This window comes from Gigantopelta aegis, chromosome 7 (assembly GCF_016097555.1).
Source record: "Gigantopelta aegis isolate Gae_Host chromosome 7, Gae_host_genome, whole genome shotgun sequence".
Classification (NCBI taxonomy): Eukaryota; Metazoa; Mollusca; class Gastropoda; order Neomphalida; family Peltospiridae; genus Gigantopelta; species Gigantopelta aegis.
Window position 1 is genome coordinate 33,019,581 of NC_054705.1, and position 22,500 is coordinate 33,042,080.

Consider the following 22,500-nt stretch of genomic DNA (forward strand, 5'->3'; position numbering starts at 1 on the left):
ATGAATGAATCAATCAATAGAAGACTAGACGGACGGATATATGGATGGACGAATTAATAGAGGGACAGACGAATGAACGGGTGTCAATCAAGATGGACGGACGGATAGATGGATGAACGAATTAATTAATGGGGGGGGCAGACAAATGAACGGACGAATAAATGGGTGTCAATCAAGACAGACGGGCGGACAGATAGATAGATGGACGGATGAATTAATGAATGAACAGACGAATGGACGGACGAATCAACGGGTGTCAATCACTCTCTCTCTCTCTCTCTCTCTCTCTCTCTCTCTCTCTCTCTCTCTCTCTCTCTCTCTCTCTCTCTCTCTCTCTCTCTCTCTGCCTTTATGTATGTCTCACTCTCTGTGTCTGTCTTTGTGTGTGTCTCTCTATGTGTGTCTGTCTGTGTGTGTGTGTGTCTCTATGTGTGTCTGTTTGTGTGTGTGTGTATATGTGTGTCTGTCTGTGTGTGTGTCTCTCTCTCTCTATGTGACCGGCCTCGGTGGCGTCGTGGCAGGCCATCGGTCTACAGGCTGGTAGGTACTGGGTTCGGATCCCAGTCGAGGCATGGAATTTTTAATCCAGATACCGACTCCAAACCCTGAGTGAGTGCTCCGCAAGGCTCAATGGGTAGGTGTAAACCACTTGCACCGACCAGTGATCCATAACTGGTTCAACAAAGGCCATGGTTTGTGCTATTCTGTCTGTGGGAAGTGCAAATAAAAGATCCCTTGCTGCCTGTCGTAAAAGAGTAGCATATGTGGCGACAGCGGGTTTCCTCTAAAAAAAATCTGTGTGGTCCTTAACCATATGTCTGACGCCATATAACCGTAAATAAAATGTGTTGAGTGCGTCGTTAAATAAAACACTTCTTTCTTTCTTTCTTTCTCTCTCTATGTGTGTCTGTCTGTGTGTGTGTCTCTCTATGTGTGTCTGTCTGTGTCTGTGTGTCTCTCTATGTGTGTCTGTCTGTGTGTGTGTGTCTCTCTCTATGTATGTCTGTCTGTGTGTGTGTGTATGTGTGTCTGTCTGTGTGTATGTGTCTCTCTATGTGTATCTGTGTGTGTGTGTCTCTCTATGTGTGTCTGTCTGTGTGTGTGTGTCTCTCTATGTGTGTCTGTCTGTGTGTGTGTGTCTCTCTATGTGTGTCTGTCTGTGTGTCTCTCTATGTGTGTCTGTCTGTGTGTGTGTGTGTCTCTCTATGTGTGTCTGTCTGTGTGTCTTTCTATGTGTATCTGTATGTTGTGTGTATCTCTATGTGTGTCTGTCTGTGTGTGTATGTGTGTCTGTCTGTGTGTGTGTGTCTCTCTATGTTTGTCTGTCTGTGTGTGTGTGTGTCTCTCTATGTGTGTGTCTCTCTATGTGTGTCTGTCTGTGTGCGTGTGTCTCTCTATGTGTGTCTGTCTGTGTGTGTGTCTCTCTATGTGTGTCTGTCTGTCTGTCTGTGTGTGTGTGTCTCTATGTGTGTCTGTCTGTGTGTGTCTCTCTATGTGTGTCTGTCTGTGTGTGTGTGTCTGCCTGTGTGTGTGTCTCTCTATGTGTGTGTGTCTCTCTATGTGTGTCTGTCTGTGTGTGTGTCTCTCTCTATGTGTGTCTGTCTTTGTGTGTGTGTGTGTGGCTCTCTCTCTCTGTGTCTGTGTGTGTGTTTCTGGTGTCTGGGGCGGGGCGTAACCCAGTGGTAAAGCGCTCGTCTGATACGCTGTCGGTATAGGATCGATTCTCGTCGATGGGCCCATTTGGGCTAATTCTCGTTCCAGACAGTGCATCAAAGGCCGTGGTATGTGCTATCCTGTCTATGGGATGGTGCATATAAAATATTCCTTGCTACTAATGGGAAAATGTGGCGCTTTTTCTCTCTCAGACTATATATGTCAAAATTACCTAATGTTTAACATCCAATAGCCGATAATTTATAAATCAATGTGCTCTAGTTGTGTCGTTAAACAAAACAAACTTTAACTTACACACACACACACACACACACACACACACACACACATATATATATATATTATACAGGCTTCAGAACACTCGAGCTATCCCACAGTACAATTTGGTGAATTTTCACCGAAACGATTAATTCACAGCTGTTAAACAAATTAGCAATGTTTTCCCATTAACAACGCCATTGTTTCTTCCTACCTGCTGATGTTTTCTGTTTTTGGTGACAACAAAACGTAATTCTAAGCACACACACAGCCTTGGATAGGCCACGCGCTGCCAAGCACGAAGGCACTTTCTAGGCAGATGAGTACAAACAATGCTTACGTTGTCATCACAAAAACAAAATGGCCTCCCAATTAAAATATAATAAGCTCGACAAAGGATTCTGCAAAACGCTATGGTTGGAGAAGGTTGCAACACCTTTTTTGTTAAGTATGTTGCACGGAGTACGGACGTGGTGAGTTGTGGAGTTATACGGCAAAGCGAATACAGAACTTTCTGAAACAAAATTTTGTAAAGAGATTTCAAGACTTTTTTTGGTCAGTCCTTATTTTTTTTAGTCCAATATATTTTGTACGAAGGAGAGAGAGGATATTATCACCGAAGAAACACAAGGTGAATATAAGTTTCTTGGATTATTTGTTTCATAATTATTGTGTTGTAGTTTACTGGAAAGAAGATACAGCCCAAAGTTTAGCAAGCAAACGTTTCGCTGACGTTCATGAACTATTTGATTGGTTCCCGAAGTCGTAATTCGGTTTACCGTGTAGCGTAAAAATGAGTCAGGCGCATGGGCGTCATTTGCAAGGAAAAAGTGGGGGGTACAATTGGGTTCTAACAATATTTCGTGCGACTAATCGCGAGCGCCCTAGGCGTGAAACGACTCTAGGGGGGTCTGGCGGCATGCCCCCCCCCCCCCCCGAATTTTTTTTAAAATGAAGGTCATTGTGGCTGTCTGAGAACATTATTTAGAGTAAAGTGGGGGGGGGGCATAAGATATTCTGTCCCCCCCCACTGCTAAAAGTGGGGGGGACCTGTCCCCCCTGTCCCCCACCAAATGACGCCCATGGTCAGGCGAACGTTAGAAAGAAAGACACGTTTTATTTAACGACATACTCAACACATTTTATTTACGGTTACATGGCGTCAGACATATGGTTAAGGACCACACATATATTGATAGAGGAAACTCGCTGTCGCCACTTTATGGGCTACTCTTTTCGATTAGCAGCAAGGGATCTTTTATATGCACCATCCCACATACAGGATATTACATACCACGGCCTTTCTTACACCAGTTGAGGAGCACTGGCTGGAACGAGAAATAGCCCAATGGGCCCACCGACGGGGATCGATCTTGGACCGACCGCATATCAAGCGAACGCTTTACCACTGGGCTACGTCCCGCCCTCTCCTAAATATGGCGTTGTAAACCAAAATAAACTTTTAATGTTTGTTTTCGTGATTGTATCCAATTAATGTTCAAGCACGCTGTCCTGGGCATACACCTTGAGCAGCTATCTGGATTTTGTCCAGGACAGTGAGTTAGTAGTCGTTCATGTGTTTCTTTAAAGTTATGATAGACTCAGACTACCAACTGCCAGCACAAAGTTGGCCAACGTTTTGCTGTCACGACTTCTACGACTGGCATGCAGTGCGACTCTAATGTTTAAATCGTGCATAGCCAAATGTCATCAACAAAAACATTACATGAAAAACGTATATTGTTTTTAGCATTATATGTTTCTCACTTCCATTACCGCGTATAATTAAGATCTCGAAATGGTTTTATGGATGTTATGTTTCCGTACACGCTCACCCCAAACTCTATATATATAGCAAACATATAACGTATTGTTTCCTACATCATAAGCTGTATTTATATATTATTGATGAAATAACATATTTAGTAATTTTCGCAATTGTATTATATCTGAACTATACTACTATCAGTATTATAATTTACTATCTTGGCTCCTGTAAACAATGTCCTACCATTGAACACATGCAGTAGTAAAGCGCTCGATCGATGCGCGGTCGGTCCGGGATCGATCCTCGTCTGTGGGCTCACTGGGTTATTTTTCGTTCCAGCCAGTGCACCACGACTGGTATATCAAAGGTCGTGGTATATACTACCTTTGTTGTAAACAAATTATGCATATTCTTAAGTCCCATAGCTGAAATCTGTTTTTACAATTTCATTTTATTTGTATATACAATGTATGTCTTCAAATGCAAGCATGAATCCATAGATATACACTTGTTTTATTTGATGTACATTATTATGACGAATCTTGTCATTTATTTATTTAATTATATTTTTACAATGTGCCTCATATACCGTTGAGTTACGGCCAGAGTGTAAATAAAGTTCAGTTCAGTCTGTGGGATGGTGCATATAAAAGATGCCTTGCTGCTAATCGAAAAAGAGTAGCCCATGAAAACAGTAGGCTATGAAGTGACGATAGCAGGTTTCCTCTCTCAATATCTGTGTAGTCCTTAATCATATGGCTGACGCCATATAACCGTAAATACAATGTGTTGAGTGCGTCGTTAAATAAAATATTTCTTTCTTTTTTTCATATGCCGTAGAATACGGCCTGATGTAATAAATTCTTGTCTTGTCTTGTCTTTGTCTTGTCTTGTTTTGTCTTGCCTTGCCTTGTCCAGATGTTACTCTGAGCGCTCTTACAACTCGATTCTCGCTGTATAACCCATTAGATGTTAATCTGTGCGCACCCGTTTTAGTTCAGGGTCGAGACGTAGCCGAGTGGTACAGCGCTCGCTCGATGCGCAGTCGGAAAAAAGTAAAGTTTGTTTTATTTAACGACGCCACTAGAGAACATTGATTTTTTGATATATATTATCATCGGCTATTGGACGTCAAACATATGGTCATTTTGACACTGTTTTTTAGAGGAAACCCGCTGTCGCCACATAGGCTACTCTTTTACGACAGGCAGCAAGGGATTTTTTATTTGCGCTTCCCAAAGGCAGGATAGCACAAACCATGGCCTTTGTTGAACCAGTTATGGAACACTGGTCGGTGCAAGTGGTTTACACCTACCCACTGAGCCTTGCGTAGCACTCACTCAGGGTTTGGAGTCGGTATCTGGATGAAAAATCCATTGCCTCAGCTGGGATCCGAACCCAGTACCTACCAGCCTGTAGTCTGATGGCCTAACCACGACGCCACCGAGGCCGGTATGCGCGGTCGGTGTGTGATCGATCCCCGTCGGTGGGCCCATTAAATAAAACATTTCTTTCTTTCTTTCCGTTTTAGTTGGTCAACTCCGTCGTGAAAGTTGAGTTTGAGTCTAGCATTACTATATAAAGTTTAGTTTGCTTAACGACAAAAATAGAGCACGCTGATTTATTAACAAATCAATGTGTTCTAGTGTTGTCGTTAAAAAACCCAATCAAAATAGGTGCTTTCTTTATCGACGCACTCAGCGCATTTCAATTTCGATTATAAGCGTCGGACTTAAGCTTAAGTATCATAAAGATATTGAGAAAAGAAAAAAAGAAAGGAAGAAATGTTTTATTTAACGACGCACTCAACACATTTTATTTACGGTTATATGGCGTCAGACATGGTTAAGGACCACACAGAGTTTGAGAGGAAACCCGCTGTCGCCACTACATGGGCTACTCTTTCTGATTAGCAGCAAGGGATCTTTTATTTGCGCTTCCCACAGGCAGGCTAGCACAAACCATGGCCTTTGCTGAACCAGTTATGGATCAATGGTCGGTGCAAGTGGTTTACACCTACCCATTGAGCCTTGCGGAGCACTCACTCAGGGTTTGGAGTCAGTATCTGGATTACAAATCCCATGCCTCGACTGGGATCCGAACCCAGTACCTACCAGCCTTTAGACCGATGGCCTAACCACGACGCCACCGAGACCGGTTTTGAGAAAAGAAACCCGCTGCACTATTTATTGGGCTAAATTCTTTCGTTAGCATCAAGGGATTTTAAAAATAATATATCATCCCACAGACAGGATAACACACACCCCGGTCTTTGTTACACGATTATGGTGCTGACGTAGCCAGGATGTTATATTAGTCAGGGGTTCAAATGCATATTTTCGCCTAACCTGGAAAGTGGTTCCAAAGTTTTCTCTCTGTGTTTTCATCTTGTATAGGTATCGTACTCTATGAAACTGCGTAATGGCATTCTCCGACCATTGAGCATGTTAATTAATATGCAAATTAGCGACCGCCATTACTGAAAAATGCCTTTTCTGCAATATCTCTGTAACGTATGAAGGTAAAAAAAAATATGATTAAGACATTTTAATAGTGCTCATTGCTATGGTTAAGCGGCTACGAGCATGTGCCCTGTTTCGGTGACCATTCATGTTTCCAGGAATTGGTTCGGTACGTTTTTGTTATAATTTGTTCTTGAAGATAGGTAACATTGTTACATCCTTTTTGAAAAACTGTACAACACCCCTCCAGCTAGCCCTCAGTGTCATGATACGTGAATCAAAAGAGCTTCTGAATTGTTTTCATTCATTTGGAGTCACTTGTACGTATGATGAGTTCAGAAGATTCAGGAAATCAGTAGCTGTGGCTGCTTCCTACATTGCCTCACTTCATGGTGTGTCAGATGCCCGTGATGGATTAATCCAGTTCATGGTGGACAATTTTGATCAAGAGAGTTCATCAGCGAATGGCAAGACATCCACCCATTTATTGGCAGTCATCATGACCCAGCCACAGTCAAATGTATCTTCTGTGACAAAGGCGGAAGCTACAATTAGAAGGCTTTCACAACAGGAAGCAAGACAACCAATGGAGTATGGTCATGAAGTTATCAGATACTATGGTCCTAAAAAACCTGACATGCCTGCTACTTTGACTCTACCGGGATTTACCATAAATCAAGATAACGAAATAGATGTATTCAGTGTTTGAGATTTATAATTTTGGGCAGTATCCCAGTTGGATAGTAACATTTCAAAAGCTGGTATCCCGCCTGAGAATTTAGTATACCACTTAAATGTGCAGAGCGGATAATTATGTCATGCTCATATACCACGAAGGTTTCAAGCATGTCCACACACTTAAATGGAATTCATAAATAACATCGTAACAAACTTGGAAAACATTGTTCTCATTCCCAGTTTATTGCTACGCTACAATAGAAATCACGGAATTCGTGAAATTCGTAATCAAACGGAATCGGCAAAAAGATTTGCTGCATCTTTTTTTTTTAGTAATACGGACATAAATTAAAATTTAGCAGTTATCTATAAATTTTTCTGACATTATTAATGATAAACCTACCTATATCAATTTTCTGCAGATGTGGAATCAATATCTCAAATAACATTTGAAGGGAGGAAACATCCAGGGTAGCATTAGACAGAGTATGAGTTGGAAAGTTATTGTTACGGCATAGCATTAGACTGGGTACGAGCTCGAAAATACTGTTATTTAACTTCACCAGGCAGTAAATGACAACTTTCATTGTTTCAGCGAAAAAAAAACAAAAAAACAACGCAGGATTAAAAAAAAAAAAAACCATTATTATATGGTATCCCAGTGGGATACTGGGTTATTGAAGTCTGGTATCCAAAATTAAATTCTGGTATCCCCGGAATATCGGGATACCGCTAATCTCGAACACTGGTATTAGAGAGAAGAGCCAAATAAATTGACCAGTCTTTTCTTCAAGACATCCACAAACGACATGACTGTCCGGAATACAATGGCTACAATGCTGAAAGGATCTGTGTAACTGGACAGTGTGTAAAGCCCAAAACATGTGTAACATACATGCCACTCATTGATATGCCACCTGCGCACCATGACACTATTATGGCAGCTATGACACATGCCCAGACACTGTCATTGGAGGCAGGCCAGAACTTTACAGTTATGACAGCAGACTTGCAACTGTACAAAATCATGATAGATTTCCTTTGGGTGTATCCAGATAAATTTTTCAGAGTTTTATCCAAGGCTTGGTGGCATGAGTTTTGTTGGCTGCTGTGGAACCTTGATTGCTGGTTCGGGACTGTCAGAAATCTTATCTGTGGCATTCGCAGGGGTTAAGAAACTGCTTTCTGGGAAGAAATTCCCCCAAAATATCAGGGCGCTTAGAATGGTAGCAGAAGAGATACTCAAAGAATTTGTCAACGATGTGGATTCTCCAAACGACCTCACAAACAAGTTGGAAAGGGCTGCAGCCAAAATCCCTACTGCAAAATTGTGTGTTGATTGCTTATGGAAACCTGTCTTCATAATGATGCTCTATATGAGAGCTGAGAAAGGAGTTTCTCTTGCACCTTAGGGCAATTGAATTGATGCTGTCTTATTTCTTTGCCAGCGGGCACATCCATTATGCTAGGTATGCCACATATTATATGATATCAATGAAAGCTCTCCCACAACATGTTCTACAGCATTTCACTAAAGTGGACCACATTGTGAGGCACATTCATAGCATATGGAATGGAATCTGGTCCGATATGCTAATCGAGACCACATTTATGAGATATGGCAAAGGCAAGCACGGCATAATAGGCATCACACTAAACCATGAAGCTTTGACATCTTGGGCATTGAGCCTACATGTCTGCGGTCAGATTGCTACCGATGTAGCTGAAATGAGAGGTGATGAGAGTGTAGCCAGGCAGGCAAGCGTGCACAAAGAAGAAAGCAAATCCAGGATACAATATGATGCCAAGGATCGACAGGACATAAGAGTGAAGATTGCCCAGTGCATACCACCACTTGACCAGCAACAGCATCCAGAGGGATCAGTTGTGAACATAGTTACTGGAAGGGTAGAGTCATCTTCAAAAGTGAATGTTCACAAATCAGTTGAAATCGGGGGCAAACAATCCAGGGGATTTACAGACGCTTTGCCTGGAGGCTTTCATAATAAGATTGAAAGAAAGATAACTACAAAGACAGATACAAATTAGTCTGTAAATATTGGCACACACAAGGTTTTTGATACAAACCTAATCTACAGTCGTGCCATATGTCTGCAGGCCAGTAACAGGGATATAGACATTGACGACCTGATGTCCCATGAATTGGCTCCACTGCCAACAGCTCTATTGGCAGACTCTGGTGATATGCGGATTTCAGCATCAAAATCCGTCTTGAAAAGAGATATGAAAATTGAGGTATCATCAAGAGTAGCCCATGAAGAAATTGAAGTCATTGTCATTGATGGTTGTGCCCTTCTCTGGATACCTACTTGGCCTGTTGTTGGAAATGTGCAGACATACATTGATGCCTTCAAGCATAAAATAGCAGAGAAGCTCTCCAAATTTGATGTCTATCTAGTCTTTGATAGGTACAATCATTTCAGCACCAAAGAGTCAACACGATTAGCCAGGGGTACTGGCAGGGTGTATCAGTTGACGCCCTCAACACCAATTCCCGCCCAGAAAGAAGTGTTGACTGTTACAGACAATAAGAAGCAGCTCATCAAACTGATATGTGAGGGTTTGCAAAGTGATGAAGACTTTGTCCAGCACCATACACAGGAGCACACACTTTTTATAACAGGACAGGACACTATCGCAATTAGCAAGGGCGTTGTTATAAAGACACAAGATATGTACACCAGTCATGAGGAATCTGACAATATTATAGTGCAGCAGGCATTTATGGCAGCTTCAGAGGGGGCATCCGGTGTAGCTGTGATGGCTGATGAGAGATGTGTGGGCCCTCCTGCTGCACCACTATCTGGAGCAGAATATTGACATCCCAATTATAATGCAATCTCCTATACATGGAAGAAGTGCCATAGACATCAAGGCAACTGCTGCCAAATATGCAAAAATCATTCCAAACCTGCTTGCAGGACATTCCTTATCTGGATGTGATACTGTGGCAGGATGCTTTGGCATCGGCAAGAAGTAGATGTTGAACACCGTAAATCAACACTCACTGAGTATGCTTGGAGAAATTGAGGCCCCCTGGCCTGAAGTAGTGAAGCAGGCAACTCAATTTGCTGTTGCTACTTATGGTCAGGTAAGTTGCCATTCTCTTTGTGAGGCTAGAGTAAAGGTATGGAAAACCAGAATAGGCAAGCGGGGCAGCTCAATGCCAAAACTCTGTTCACTGCCACCAACTGATGCTGCTTTCCAGGAAAATCTGAGAAGAGCACATCTACAAACTTTCTTGTGGAAGAATGCCTTGAAGGTTGAGCCTCAGAAGTTAGACCCGTTAGAGTATGGATGGAGCAAAGATGGGGATAAGCTCTGCCCAACTATAGTTCCTGCAGGAACACAAATGGTCCCTGAGTACATCAAAGAGATCATCAATTGTGGCTGCTCCAGTGACATGCCATGTGGATGTAACAAAGCAGGAATGGCATGCTCAGTTTTCTGTGCCTGTCAGCAACAGGATGCAGCGTCAATATGTCACAACAGGATGAATATTATATTACCTGACAGTGATGATGAAACAAGTGCAGAAGGGGAAGATAGTGATGATGACAATAACACAGATGATTGACGATGTTTGTTATAAGAAATATTTTAAAACCAAACACAGAATATGTATGCTTACTCTGGTTTAGTGACTTATGTGTAGGTACATGATATACAGATCATTTACGTAGCCAGATTTGATGTCATCTTTGAATATAAATTCGTGAAGAAATCAATAAATATTGTGTATTCTTAGAGTAGCATTTAGTTGGTCAGTATTGAGTTCATGAGATCTTATAACAAAACATTAGACTCCTTACTGTATTATTATTAGTCAGAGGGTCAGGAGCTGAACCTGGAAAGTTGTTCCAAAGGGGTTTTTTCCCCGAACAAACACGTACCGAACCGATTCCTGGAAACATTATTGGTCACCAAAACAGGGTAGATGCTCGTAGCCGCTTAACCATAGCAATGAGCACTATTAAAATGTCTTAATCATATTCTTTGAACCTCGAAACATATGTATAGAGCCCTCATACGTCAACTTTGTTTGCCTTGTTACAGAGATATTACAGAAAAGGGATTTTTCAGTAATGGCGGTCGCTAATTTGCATATTTATGAAAATGCTCAATGGTGGAAGAATGCCATCACGCAGTTTTACAGAGAACAATACCTATATAACATGAAAACACCGAGAAAACAACTTTGGAACAAATTTCCACCGACTATATTGGGTGGGGGACCCATATTGGGGGAGGGCAACCCCGTGTCCCCCACCCCCCACCCCCGCTATGCCACTGTGTTATGGATCACTGGCTGGAACGGGAAATGACCCGAAGGGGATCAATCAGGGACTGGTCGAGCATCAAGCGAACGCTTTACCACAAGGCCACATCACGGAAGAAACCATGCTTGATGATTTTTTTTTCAAAATCCTTAAATATTAAAAATATACCCGATATTGTATTTAAATAATGTTTAACCAATTTGACTTTTTTTTGTCTTTTTTTTTTTTGTCTTTAGAAAAACACAGACAATGGCTTCTGACAAAAGTCCACTTGGGAATATAAATGAAAGTGATACAACCCCAAGTCAAGAAAAGAAACCTAAGGTAGGTGTGATTCTATTTGATAATATTGGGGGGTGTGTGTGGGGGGGGGGGGGGGGAGTTAGCTCAGTCGGTTGAGTGCTCGCTTGAGGTGCTTGCGTCGCAGGATCGAACCATCTGGGTGGATCCATTCAACTGATTGGGTTTGTTTTCTCGTTACAACCAGTGCACCACAACTGGACTAAGGCCGTGGTATGTGCGTTCCTGTCTGTGGGAAAGTGCATATAAAAGAATTCTTGCTGCATTAGGAAAGATGTAGCAGGTTTCTTCTATGACTACGTGTCAGAATTATCATCCAATAGCCGTTGATTAATTAATCAATGTGCTCTAGTTGTGTCGTTAAACAAAACAAACAAACACTTTCTATTCTTTTTTTGTTAATATAGATATGCATTCTTGGAGCCCCTCTCCCCATCCCCTCCCCGATATCAAAAAGTTTAAACATTTGGATAAAAATACTTTAACCATCTCCACAAGGGAAATGAAGCAAAACTTGGCAGTGAAACTTTTTTATGACAATAAGCGGACAAATTTGAAAAGCGAAGCTTTTTTCGTTGAGTTTCAGAAAAAAAACCTATCCAGTTATAAACCTTGATTCGTTTAATCCGTATTTGAGAAGGAGGAAGGGGGTAAGTGAAAACATGGACCGGGGGGGGGGGGGGGGGGGGGGGGGTATTTATTTTATTTTATTTTTTATTATTATTATTTTTAAATTATTATTATTATTTTTTTTTATTATTTTTTTTTTTAGACGCAGATGTTTAAGCATTATAAATGTATGTAGTTACACACGTGTAAGACATAAACAGATGTTTAAGCATTGTAAATGTATGTAGTTACACGCGTGTAAGACACAAACAGGTGTTTAAGCATTGTAAATGTTTGTAGTTACACGCATGTAAGACACAAACGGGTGTTTAAGCATTATAAATGTATGTAGTTACACGCGTGTAAGACACAAACAGGTGTTTAAGCATTATAAATGTATGTAGTTACACGCGTGTAAGACACAAACAGATGTTTAAGCATTATAAATGTATGTAGTTACACGCGTGTAAGACACAAACAGATGTTTAAGCATTATAAATGTATGTAGTTACACGCGTGTAAGTCATAACCAGGTGTTTAAGCATTATAAATGTATGTAGTTACACACGTGTAAGACATAAACAGGTGTTTAAGCATCGTAAATGTATGTAGTTACCCACGTGTAAGACATAAACAGGTGTTACCCACGTGTAAGACATAAACAGGTGTTTAAGCATTATAAATGTATGTAGTTACCCACGTGTAAGACATAAACAGGTGTTTAAGCATTATAAATGTATGTAGTTACCCACGTGTAAGACATAAACAGGTGTTTAAGCATTATAAATGTATGTAGTTACCCACGTGTAAGACATAAACAGGTGTTTAAGCATTATAAATGTATGTAGTTACCCACGTGTAAGACATAAACAGGTGTTTAAGCATTGGTAAAGCATGTATGTAGTTACCCACGTGTAAGACACAAACAGGTGTTTAAACAGTAAATGTATGTTACCCACGTGTAAGACATAAACAGGTGTTTAAGCATTATAAATGTATGTAGTTACCCACGTGTAAGACATAAACAGGTGTTTAAGCATTATAAATGTATGTAGTTACCCACGTGTAAGACATAAACAGGTGTTTAAGCATTATAAATGTATGTAGTTACCCACGTGTAAGACATAAACAGGTGTTTAAGCATTATAAATGTATGTAGTTACACACGTGTAAGACATAAACAGGTGTTTAAGCATTGTAAATGTATGTAGTTACCCACGTGTAAGACATAAACAGGTGTTACCCACGTGTAAGACATAAACAGGTGTTTAACCATTATAAATGTATGTAGTTACACACGTGTAAGACGTAAACAGGTGTTTAAGCATTATAAATGTATGTAGTTACACACGTGTGAGACTTAAACAGATGTTTAAGCATTATAAATGTATGTAGTTACACACGTGTGAGACATAAACAGATGTTTAAGCATTATAAATGTATGTAGTTACACACATGTAACACATAAACAGGTGTTTAAGCATTATAAATGTATGTAGTTACACACGTGTAAGACATAAACAGGCTTCGTACATTCGGCCCCACATACCGGCCTCGGTGGCGTCGTGGTAGGCCATCGGTCTACAGGCTGGTAGGTACTGGGTTCGGATCCCAGTCGAGGCGTGGGATTTTTAATCCAGATACCGACTCCAAACCCTGAGTGAGTGCTCCGCAAGGCTCAATGGGTAGGTGTAAACCACTTCCACCGACCAGTGATCCATAACTGGTTCAACAAAGGCCATGGTTTGTGCTATCCTGCCTGTGGGAAGCGCAAATAAAAGATCCCTTGCTGCTAATCGGAAAGAGTAGCCCATGTAGTGGCGACAGCGGGTTTCCTCTCAAAATCTGTGTGGTCCTTAACCATATATCTGACGCCATATAACCGTAAATAAAATGTATTGAGTGCGTCGTTAACTAAAACATTTCTTTCATTTCTTTCGCCCCACATATCCAGTTTGTGTAGAGTTTTTCCTCCATTCCCAAAATCAGGGGAACTAACTCGTGTGGGTTTGATTAATTGACGCGCACGGCAGTTTTCCGTAACAGAGCTCTAGCTCTAGCAGTGTTTGAGAAAATATAAAGTGTTGTCTGTGGTTACATCCACAACGGCAGGTACACATCTGTTGTGGTCATGCGTGAATGTCCAATACAGTTATATAATATAATTACAAAAAGGATACACATGAACAGTGCATTCATGTATAGTAAACTCAGGATGCGTGTAAGAGGTAGGTAAGGCGTGTAATGTATACAAAAATAATGAAGTTTGTGTGTGTGTGTGTGTGTGTGTGTGTGTGTGTGTGTGAGAGAGAGAGAGAGAGAGAGAGAGAGAGAGAGAGAGAGAGAGAGAGAGAGAGAGAGAGAGAGAGAGAGAGAGAGAGAGAGAGAGAGAGAACTACTACCGCCTGTCATCTACGCTTCTAACATTATGTAAGGTAGTGCTTACACTAAATTTACTTGTTAAATAAGATAGTCGAAGACCACGGCATGGCGCCTAATTCAGTCGGTAGAGGGCTTGTGTTGAAGGATCAAACCCCTTCGGGGTACTCATTCCTTGGTCGGCTTTTCCCGTGATAACCAGTGCAACACGACTGGTATATCAAAGGCGGTGGTATGTGTAATGTCCGGTCTGTGAAAAGTGCATACAACAGATCCCTTGCTGCTAATGGAAATGTTGCAAATTTCCTCTAAGACGTGGTGTCAGAATTACCAAATGTTTAACACCCAGTAGCTGATGATTAATAAATAAATGTGCTCTTGTTGTGTAGTTAAAGAAATAAAAAAATAAAAACAAAATAAATAAATAAATAATAAACACTGGAGACTTAATGTCTAACCCACATTAGAAAATGTACATTTTATGTAACAAAAAAAAAAAAAATTGGTTTACGACACCACTAGAGCACATTGGTTTATTAATTATCGGCTGCTGGATGTCAAACATTTGGTAATTCTAACATATAGTCTTGTTCCAGTGTTCTGTTTGTAGCAAGGGATCTATTGTATCGAATTCGCCACAGACAGGTCAGTACATACCACGGCCTTTGATATACCAATCCAGGGTTTTATCTCCAATGTTTCGAGACTCGATAATCGACACCATTCCCCAAAGGCTGTGTCATTTTTTATTCCGAATTTGGGACTGATTATTATATAAAAATATATTTTAAAACGATACGTAACTCTTGACAAACACCAATTATACAAAGAAAGAAACAAATGTTTTATTTAACGACGCACTCAACACATTTTATTTACGGTTATATGACGTCAGACATATGGTTAAGGACCACACAGATTGAGAGAGGAAATCCACTGTCGCCACTTCATGGGCTACTCTTTTCGATTAGCAGCAAGGTGATCTTTTATATGCACCATCCCACAGACATTGTAGTACATACCACGGCCTTTGATATACCAGTCGGTGTGCACTGACTGGAACGAGAAATAGCCCAATGGGCACACCGACGGGGATCGATCCCAGACCGACCGCGCATCGAGTGAGCGCTTTACCACTGGGCTACTTCCCGCCCCCACCAAGTATACATGTATGTATACTAAAAGGCAAAAGTTATTGTGACATGGATTGTTTGGAGTAATAAATGTGTGAATGGATTTATGAATGTAAACCAGAGAAAATGTGCATGAAACAGCTCGAAGAAATGCAACCAAGTGGTTATTGCAGCGATTGCATGCTTTGTGCAAGAAACATGGAATATTCGGGAGAAATCCTGTCCAGTGTTCACCATAAAAGGCCAGACATTCAATCACAAATCATTGCCACTCTGTGCAGCCTTTAGAAGTCCAGAAGTCAGAAAAACACTATTAGTGAACTGTTTGGTGCAATTTCGTCATGCCACGCCTCAGTGAAAATGACAGATGGCGAGTCGTAGGGATGCTTGAATCTGGACAAAACAACCAGGTCAGGGACCGTCCCCGTAGCGGCCGACCACCGGTGACAACCCCTCGCCAAGTCACATGGATCCGAACCACGCATCTGCCAAACAGGTTCCAGCAAGCAAACCTCACAGCCCGTACCATCCTTGGTAATAGAGGTGTATCAGCGAGGACAGTCCGATGACGTCTACGCATCTACAGCATCCGTGCAAGACGCCCAGCCAGAAGGCCAATCCTGACGCCAGAACATCGACGTCGACGTCTCCAGTGGTGCAGACAACACCTGCGATGGACAGCACGTGACCGGGGACGTGTCCTCGTCACTGATGAATCCCGTTTCCTTCTCCACAGATCTGACGGCAGGACACGTGTCTACAGACGTCACGGTGAACGTTACGTCACGCCATGTGTTCTTGAAGGGGATCGTTTTGGAGGTGGTGGTGTTATGATATGGGGTGGAATTACAGCCGCAGGCCGAACCCAGATGGTTGTGATTGAAGGCAATGTGAATGCTATGAGGTACCGAGATGAAATTTTGCAAACAACTGTGTTACCATTTTTGCAACAGAACGGGCCCAGGATGATATTACAACACAATAATGCCAGACCACACATTACTAGAGTTGTGCAGCAGTACCTGAATCGGAACAATGTTGATGTGCTACCCTGGCCTGCCAGGTCCCCGGATTTGTCACCAATCGAACATGTCTGGGATGAAATGGAGCGACGCTTGCGACGTCTTCAAAATCCTCTAAAAGCACTGCAGGAACTCCGGCTGATCCTTCCTCAGATCTGGAATGGCATTCCCAGGAACTTTCTCCAGCGTTTAGTGGCCTCAATGAGACGACGGTGCCAGGCCTGTATCAATGTTTAAGGTGGACACACTCGCTACTGACTGTGTGAACTTCGTTCTGCATCCCCCTCTAGTGATGCGGCTCATTTGCATATGAAAGGTGCGCCCTTTTCATGGACTATTGCTCGTAAAAACTTATCATCAATAATTATCTTGTCTTTTGTGTGTTACAATAACTTTTGCCTTTTAGTATATAATATTACTCTTTTAAATTCTACTTAGGTTAATAAGATATATATTTTTTAATGAACTAAAAATTCCCATTTTTGACTTTGTAAAACAAGTTCAAGCTATGGGCGTGAAGTAAAATTTTATAAATAAATTAGTTTATTTTGTTTAAGGACACCATTAGGGCACACTGATTAACTAATCATCGGCTATTGGATGTCAAACTTTTGGTAATTCTGACTCGTAGTCATCAGAGGAAACCCGCTACATTTTTTCGATTAACAGCAATGGATATTTTGTATGCATAAAGTCTTACTCTTGGAGAGGAAACCCGCTACATTTTTTCCATTAACAGCAATGGATATTTTGTATGCATAAAGTCTTACTCTTGGAGAGGAAATCCGCTACATTTTTCCATTTTTAGCATGGGATCTTTTATATGCTTCTGCAGCACGCGAGGTCAGAACCATAGAGCAAAGTCACTTCTCTCTGAAACATTAGAGGGCGAAGTTTTTAACAGCAGGCAGACTTGACTTTTTAATCTAAAAAAAAATTAAATACGCAAAACAAAGTTATATTAACCCGAAACAGTCAAACCTGTCTTAGGCGGCTACACAAGCAGTTGTTAAAAGCGATCGCTTAAGAGAAGTGGCCGATAAATACAGGTGCAACTTTTACAGTTTTATTTAATTTTTAAATTTTTGACCATCTGTACTGCTAATTGATGGATGTGTGCTCCAGAGTTTCTTAAAGGTCACTTTTCCATATGTCGCCTTCGTCAGAAATAATAAAATGCATCTGAAAAGTACTAATTTAACCGTTTGGAATTCATTGTCTTACAAGTTCGTCTTCTCTTATCATTTAATTTCATTTTTAACTTATGTTCGTAACTTATATCCAATTACGGTTCCAACACGCTGTCCTGGGCACACACCTCAGCTGTCTGGGCTGTCTGTCAAGGACAGTGGGTCAGTTGTTAATTGTTAGTGGTTAGTGAGAGAGAAGAGAGTGTAGTGGACTTACACCTACCCACGGAGTCGTTAAAACTCGCTCTGGGTGGGAGCCGATACCAGGCTGCGAACCTTGTACCTACAAGCCGTATGTCCGAATCATTTAATTACTACTCCATGCAGAGTATTGTCCTAGTAGATTAATCTACCGCTGTCAAGCTTAGATTACCCAGAAGCAATTAAATGAATTGCACAGTCACAATTTCTTAATTGATACACAGTGGTGATGTCGGACTCGGTGGGTAATAAGTGTGAGGATCGCTTATTTGCTGCACCTTGTCGCACATTATAGAATTTACAGTGGCCGCTTAACGCTGGCATTTTAGCGACTTGGGAGTGCATCTACATTAAATATATTTTGGTAGGGAAGAAGTGGCCGCTTACAACAGGAGACCGCTGATTACAGGTGGCCGCTACGACAGGTCTCCGTGTATTGTTTTGTAATTTCGACATCTTTGTTTGCATGTTGAATTTATTAATTATGAGAAAGTTTGTGTAAAACTAGTTAATCACTCCCCGCATATTTCTGTCTTTCACGTCGAAGTCTGCTGCTCCAAACGAATATTATTTTCTAGTGTATTTCCGGTGGAGCTTGTCTCAACCTCCCTACAAAAGTCTAGATCCCCACCCTTGTACAATTTCCAGCAAACACGCCTGACAATAGAATTAAAGTTATACGCTTCAACAATCAGTAACTCATGCTGGCCTAGTTTTAGTGCCAGACAAGGGTGTTGTCTGAGCTAAACCGTCTACCTGTGAGCCTGTGATATTGGGGCGCCAGTGTCAGCTTCGAACACTCAGACACTTAACACTTATTTACTATCAATGAATAGGTGTTTCTCAAGTTCTTCACTGTTCATCCGTGGTTGTGTACAATGCAAGTGGTCACTATTTTTCAAGGCGACACAGATTTCGCCTTACAGTGACTGGTACGGCGAAGTCAAGCTGGTCAAAGCGAAGTTTGGGCTCACTTCGCCCGATCGCGTGAGCCCATATTATGCATATTTCCACAGACAGCAAAGCACATGCCAAGGCCTTTGACCAGTTGTGGTACACTGGTTGTAACGAGAAAAAACCCCAATAAGTTGAATGGATCCACTGAGGTGGTTCGATCCTGCGATGCATACACCTCAGGCAAGCGCTCTACCGACTGAGCTCAATTTCATCCCTAAACTTCAAGCCATGGGCGTCCAGTCAAAGTTTAGAAATAGAACCCTGCAATTGTAGAGTACTGGTTGGGACATGAAAAAACAATCAAAGAAAAGAAAAAAAAGAAAGTTTGTTTTATTTAACGACGCCGCTAGAGCACATTGATTTTTTATCTTATCATCGGCTATTGGACGTCAAACATATGGTCATTCTGACACTGTTTTTAGAGGAAACCCGCTGTCGCCACATAGGCTACTCTTTTTACGACAGGCAGCAAGGGATCTTTTATTTGCGCTTCCCACAGGCAGAATAGCACAAACCAAGGCCTTTGTTGAACCAGTTATGGATCACTGGTCGGTGCAAGTGGTTTACACCTACCCATTGAGCCTTGCGGAGCACTCACTCAGGGTTTGGAGTCGGTATCTCGATTAAAAATCCCATGCCTCGACTGGGATCCGAACCCAGTACCTACCAGCCTGTAGACCGATGACCTGCCACGACGCCACCGAGGCCGGTAAACAATCAAAGAACAGGCACAGTGAGGAAAATCAATCCCACGGTCAAAGCACGTGTCAGGCAAGCGCTCTACCGACTGAGCTATATTCCGCCCTGATTTTCTGCAAAAATACGTTTCCAAATTTACAGGCCAAAAAGTATTTATAAATGCTTATAAATAGAAGCTATATGTATAAACTAATATTATCCTTCTATTTACTCTTCAAAAAAAAGTAGGGGAACCTGAAATATTAAAACATACGATTTGACCGCAGACATCCTTGTAAAGAACGTTCAGGTCTGTTTATCAACACACCGAAACACATTCCATAGTTTGCACATGCATCACGCAGTTGCCCCGTACACGTGCGTGCGGTGTCATTCCCGATTTTGACAATTTCCAGGAAGGTCCATTAATTAATCACTGTGGAACATTATTTCTGTCAATCTTTTTCATTCTGTTGATCATACAGTTGTTATTGTTTTATTTTTAGTCATTGTTATTGTTTGAATTTGCGATTTACTGACAAGAAAACGTCAACTTTCAAATTTCACGTCTGACCCCAATCGTCCTTCAAGATCTTTGGTGGTCATAAAACCTTCTGTAATACTGAACTACCAGTTGTAATGTTTGCCCAATTAATTCACTATTATCGTATAATTACAAACTTTCCGAATTTATACGATTTACTGTATTCTGATTGGCTGACGTCACTAAAAAACCAAACGTTATCCTTCCATAAACCTCATAAAAATATGTCATCACGGAAGACCAAGATCGATTGGAACTATTTTTAGCTGGATGGGCGAGAAGCCCAATGACCGTTTTAAAAATAGAACAAGGAAGTGACCTGTTTTCTCGATTAAAAAAATAGGGGAAACTGGATGAGATATTCATGTTATAAAAAAAAATAATTACAATATACTTTTTATTTGTTTTTATTCTGTTAAAAAAAAAACCCCCAAAACATCCAATAGTATGTATACATGTATTCTTAAGCTTATTTACAGAACATGGCTGACGGTAAGAATGAAAGAAATTATTTTTGAGTGTTTTAAGGTACACTTCTTGTACTGTTTGTAATTATAAGAATTGTTTCTCTTTTTTTTTAGGAATTTATCGATGTATAAAAGTCACAAATGTAGTATAAAATCGCTTCGCTACGCTACGCGATTTTATACCATTTGTGACTTTTATACATCGATAAATTCCTAAAAAAATGAGAAACAATTCTTATATAACCATTCCCCACAGCTAATATACCTTACAATTTTGGCAGTTGTAAATTCTTATTAGAGTTCCCCTACTTGTTTTTGAAGAGTATTAGGTTTATTACAAAACGTTAACATTCTCACAACTGGGAACTGCTTTGATGTACAGCAACCTTTGAATTCAATGAAACGGGGAAACTAACGGCTCCTTCTGGGAATATGTGTCAACCAGGTTATGTAATTCCTCTCCATATGGCTTGTACTGTAGTCCGTTTCCCCCACGGAGCCGAAATATGATAACCCATCATGCTAAAGTGACAATATGCGCATAACCGCACAAGTCGACTGAAAACCGCTCGTACGTTGTCCATTACCGAGCTATTATTTATTAAACGGCGGTACACTAATCGGTATTGGTTGTTGACAGACGCACGGGGAGAGATCGTAAATAACACACAATAATACGAAGAGTTTGAACTATACTGAAACAAAAAAAAAGAAATTTGACTTGAACTAAAGGTAACCCAAGACTGAATTAAGAAGATAACGAACAAAAGTTATAGATCTGGGCCCGTGCTTATAAAACTTAAAGTCTAGACTTTAATAAAATCCAGGACCCATATTCACAAAAAGGTGTAAATTTACGTCTACGACTAGCATTTACGTCTGCCGTAGATTTATGTTTACGTGCAAGAAGCACCTTATTCTCAAAGACGGTCGTAAATTTGAACGTAACTTAGTTGGACGTAAATCTACGATTTAACACTCTCACTTGAGTAATTAATAAAAACACATTAGAAACGATGGCTACTGGGTAAATAACAAATGCGCAAAACGCAATTTTGTTTGTCGTCTGCTAACAATAACATCGCGAACAGTGGGACCATGGCATTTTAGTATTGGTGGGGATCCGCGTTTTGGCACGAACTTGAGGACATTTCTTAAAAAGGAAAAGATAACTCAGGAGAAATTGGCCGAGTCGAAAACATCCGTTCGATCACCAACAAAAATATGTTCAATCCGTGGGCGTTCGCCATCGCAAACTGCTTCATTTATTGGAAATGCTGCAAGTTTCCGTAAATAATAGTAAATAACGGCGATCGTGCTTGATTTATTATATGTACACAACTTACGTGCAGCGTTAGTTGCAACCTGAGGCACTCTTATATTTACGTCCAACTTTACACGTAACTTACGTGTTCGTTGTTTCGTAAATAGCTCTTCAGTCGTAGATTTACGTTTACGTGTAAAACTTGGCTTACGATGTTTTGTGAATATGGGTCCAGACTTTAACGTAATGCTATTTGAATGGCGTTGCCATGACGTTAAAGTCTAGACTTTAAGGTTTATAAGCACGGGGCCAGTAGTGTATTCCTTTGGGTATAAAGGGGCGGGACGCAGTCCAGTGGTAAAGCGTTCGCTTGTTGCGCGGTCGGTTTGGGATCGATCCCCGTCAGTAGGCCTATTGGGCTAGTTCTCGTCCCAGCCAGTGCACCACGACTGGTATATCAAAGGCTGTGCATGTGCTATCCTGTGTGTGGGATGGTGCATATAAAAGATCCCTTGCTGTTAATCGAAAAGAGTAGCCCATGAAGTGGCGACAGTGGGTTTCCTATCTGAATATCTGTGTGGTCCATAACCATATGTCCGACGCCATTTAACCGTA

The 22,500-nt window shown here is 41.1% G+C and overlaps 1 protein-coding gene across 1 annotated transcript in view; it reads left to right on the plus strand.

Moving 5' to 3' along the window:
- The first annotated feature begins 2,418 nt into the window (after positions 1 to 2,418).
- Positions 2,419 to 22,500, plus strand: part of LOC121376985 (calmodulin-A-like) — a 113,010-nt gene continuing 92,928 nt past the window's right edge. Inside the window, exons 1-2 of the mRNA XM_041504802.1 lie at positions 2,419 to 2,563; positions 11,378 to 11,465. Of these exons, the coding sequence (XP_041360736.1) occupies positions 11,391 to 11,465 (75 nt within the window). The 5' untranslated portion in view covers positions 2,419 to 2,563; positions 11,378 to 11,390. The remainder of the gene's footprint in view (positions 2,564 to 11,377; positions 11,466 to 22,500) is intronic.